Raw genomic sequence first — 3,481 nt, forward strand, 5'->3', positions numbered from 1 at the left:
TTTATTTATTTATTTATTTAGTTTTTTTGAGACAGAGTTTCTTTATAGCTTTGGAGGCTATTCTGTCCTGGAACTAGCTCTTGTAAACTAGGCTGGCCTTGAACTCACAGAGTTCCACCTGCCTCTGCTTTCCAAGTGCTGCCACCCGCCCGGCACCTGCAACCTCTCTTAAGTGAGATTTGATTGGTCTGGCTAAGGAGACTTTTTCTCTTAGGACTGGGTCAGGATTACTTTCTTACATCTCACTGACTTCCTAGCATTCTGTTGGCTAGATGAGTACCTGAGGGAGGAAACGGGGACTGGCAGCTGTGCTTTTTGCTGCCTTTTCTAATGACCTCATCAGCACAGGTGAGCAATGTGTCTCCTACTTCTGTCTGTAGATGTCTCAGTTTATTGTCCAGTGCCTGAATCCTTACCGCAAACCCGACTGCAAGGTGGGCAGAATCACCACAACTGAAGATTTCAAACACCTCGCTCGAAAGGTACGGCCTACTTCTGGTTTGTCTTTTGGTGTTCTTAGCAAGTCATATGTGTTCTAAGATACTCTCCTTCATCAAAAAGGGTGCTTTTATGTGCCAGATGCCAAGGCTTGGGGCCCTGGAATATGAGGCAAGGTTCAGAGGTGGGAAAGTAGGCCTCTAAGAGACTTTGAATGCGGGGTTTCCCCCCTCTGTCCCTGTCCCAGCTTGCTCCAGCCACCCTTTGGTTTCATTAGAAGCCTATCCTCCTTCCTGTGAAATCATTTTCCATTCTGATGGTGTCTGTGGTTTCTTCCTGTGCCTTGGACAGCTGACTCACGGAGTCATGAATAAGGAGCTGAAGTACTGTAAGAACCCCGAGGACCTGGAGTGCAATGAGAATGTGAAACACAAAACCAAGGAGTACATTAAGAAGTACATGCAGAAGTTTGGGGCTGTTTACAAACCTAAAGAGGACACTGAATTAGAGTGACGTGCAGGGCCAGAGACAGTGACTAGAAGGATGAGTCCTGAGGCTTCTGCCCCACCCACGGCCAGGCCTGCACTACTGGTGTGATGACCCATCATCCTGAGCAGTTCAGACTTTGCAGGTGTCGACTGTAAGCTACAAAAATGAGCTACAAATGATCCCTCTTGTGAGCTGTTGGGATGTAACAGCTACAGGCCGTTGGAGGCAGTAGCCTAGGGAAGACCTTGGCCACACCCAACCCCATCCTCAAATCTGGGTCTCCCCCTTGGCGGTGCTGTCAGCGCACAGACCCATGCGCACCCTCCCCCAAGACCCTTTACCCTGATGATCTGTATTATATTTTAATGTATATGTGAATATATTGAAAATAATTTGTTTTGTTTTTCATGGTTTTTGTTCAGTTTTTGTTTGCCATTAGCCTCTATGTGCTAGAATCATGAGAAGACTTTGTAAGGACAGTATAAATTTTCCTGCAAGGTTTAATTTGTTATCATGTAAATATTCCAAAGCAGGCTGCCTTGTGGTTTTGGCCAGCCCTGTGCTATGTTGATAAGATTGATTTACTGCTTAAGATCACTTTACTTTATCCAATTTCTACTGAACTTTTTATGTAAAAAATAAAATCAATTAAAGAACTTGCAATGCGTGTTCCCTAAAACTTAATTAAGTTTGTTTGTGTTGATGTTACTGGACAGAAAAAGAATGTCACGGCCACTGGTGTGTGGAGTCTAAGATGAATCTTTTTTTTTTTTTTTTTTTTTTCTGAGACAGGGTTTCTCTGTGGCTTTGGAGCCTGTCCTGGAACTAGCTCTGTAGACCAGGCTGGTCTCAAACTCACAGAGATCCGCCTGCCTCTGCTTCCCGAGTGCTGGGATTAAAGGCGTACGCCACCACCGCCCGGCCCAAGATGAATCATTGCTAATGTATTTTATTACAAGTTTTGTGCCTATAGGTCCTACTGTGTGTCGGGCAGACATTTGCATGAGGCTGATAATTTTAGCTTTCAGATCTTGAGGCTGAGCTCAGTTGAAGCAATTTACAGTCATTCCAGAGCAGAGGACACATGACCTAAGACCTCATTGCCATTGGGTTTTATTTTGGTTAGTGAGTCAATCAAGAAAAAAGCCAAGTGTCTTTTCATTGGTACCTCCTGGCCAGAGTGTTACTGGACCTTTTTGCCTTCAGACTTCATTTCTCCCAGCCCACAGTTTGGGAGAAATGTTTGGGTCCTGGCTTCCTACTTCGTTACCTGACGCTGTGCCTGGACACTCGAGGGAAGGCAGCAGCGGGCAGCAGTAGAAGGTTCTAGGTGTTGGCATATGATAGTGAGCATGTATTCTAGATGCAGCTCAGCAGTGGTGTCCTTGGTGAGTATTCTGGGCAGGGAGGAAGTTTGTATTAGATTGGGGCCTATTTGTGATTCTGTATTCTCTTGAAGGAAGAGGAAAACAAGGCTAGGCTAAGGCCTGCTGGGAATTAATAGAGCATCTCCTGCCTGTGCTAAGCATTTCAGAGATTAGGGAATAGTCATCTAACCCTTATAACTCTTACAAAATGGCACTGTTGATAAGACAGTAAGCATCACGAACTTATTTACAGTCCTGTAGTAGAGGGCAGACATCCCTACTGTATGGTCCTACATACTATATAGCAAGTCTTCCCTCACTACCCCTGAGGAATTCACTATGAACACGAGGGTACTCAAGGACCTTAAATAAAATGGCATAGTTCTTACCTATAGCCCATTGGAGCCCATCTCAGGTAACTATGGATTGCTTCTGTACCTAATACAATACCACTACTACACAAAGCTACGTGGTCACCGGTCCATGAGTGTAAACCCTGGATATCTAGTCTTTCCCCACAAAACTGTAGCCTTCATAACTTTAAAGCACATTAGGTGGAGCCTAATTCACTTAACCCTCAATATTTCCTAGCAGATCTGCTTGCTACCATGAAGCGTTCACATTTTTCAAGGAAGTTGAGACAGCCTTCTATCACAGTGGTGGCTAGTTATAAAGTTTTAGAAAATTGTAAAAAGTTTTTTAACCCCAACAGTCTTCATCTTCCCCCATTACTCCCTCATGTTCAAATGACCTAGGTTGGGCTAAAGTGCCAGTCTGTTCATGCTCAGCTCTTGGTGGCCCTGCTAGGTGGAGTGTAATGGTCCCTGAGTCCTAATCTGAATTTTTCTGGCTTTTCTCTTCATCCTTGGGGATTAGCTTTAGGGTCTTCTTAGGATGAAGGTAACACCCCACCCCCTTTTTTTTGAGGTGTCCTCACCGTAGGCCAGGCTGGCATATAACCATCAGTGACCTTACCTCAGCCTCCTGAACACGGGAATTCAGATGAAAGCTACCATGCCTGGCTGACATTTACTGTAACAAGGACAGGCTGGCCAGGCGGTAGTGCCAGGCGGTGGTGGCGCACGCCTTTAATCCCAGCACTTGGGAGGCAGAGGCAGGCGGATCTCTGTGAGTTCGAGACCAGCCTGGTCTACAAGAGCTAGTTCCAGGACAGGCTCCAAAACCAC

The 3,481-nt window shown here is 45.5% G+C and overlaps 1 protein-coding gene across 3 annotated transcripts in view; it reads left to right on the forward strand.

Moving 5' to 3' along the window:
• Setd2 (SET domain containing 2) overlaps positions 1-1,587 on the forward strand; it is a 99,143-nt gene extending 97,556 nt beyond the window's left edge. For all 3 annotated transcript variants that reach the window (XM_013346544.2, XM_005347995.3, XM_026779475.1), the window contains 2 exons: positions 381-482; positions 790-1,587. In XM_013346544.2, the coding sequence (XP_013201998.1) occupies positions 381-482; positions 790-951 (264 nt within the window). In that variant the 3' untranslated portion in view covers positions 952-1,587. The remainder of the gene's footprint in view (positions 1-380; positions 483-789) is intronic.
• Positions 1,588-3,481: the final 1,894 nt, after the last annotated feature.

Source organism: Microtus ochrogaster, chromosome 5, assembly GCF_000317375.1.
Source record: "Microtus ochrogaster isolate Prairie Vole_2 chromosome 5, MicOch1.0, whole genome shotgun sequence".
Classification (NCBI taxonomy): Eukaryota; Metazoa; Chordata; class Mammalia; order Rodentia; family Cricetidae; genus Microtus; species Microtus ochrogaster.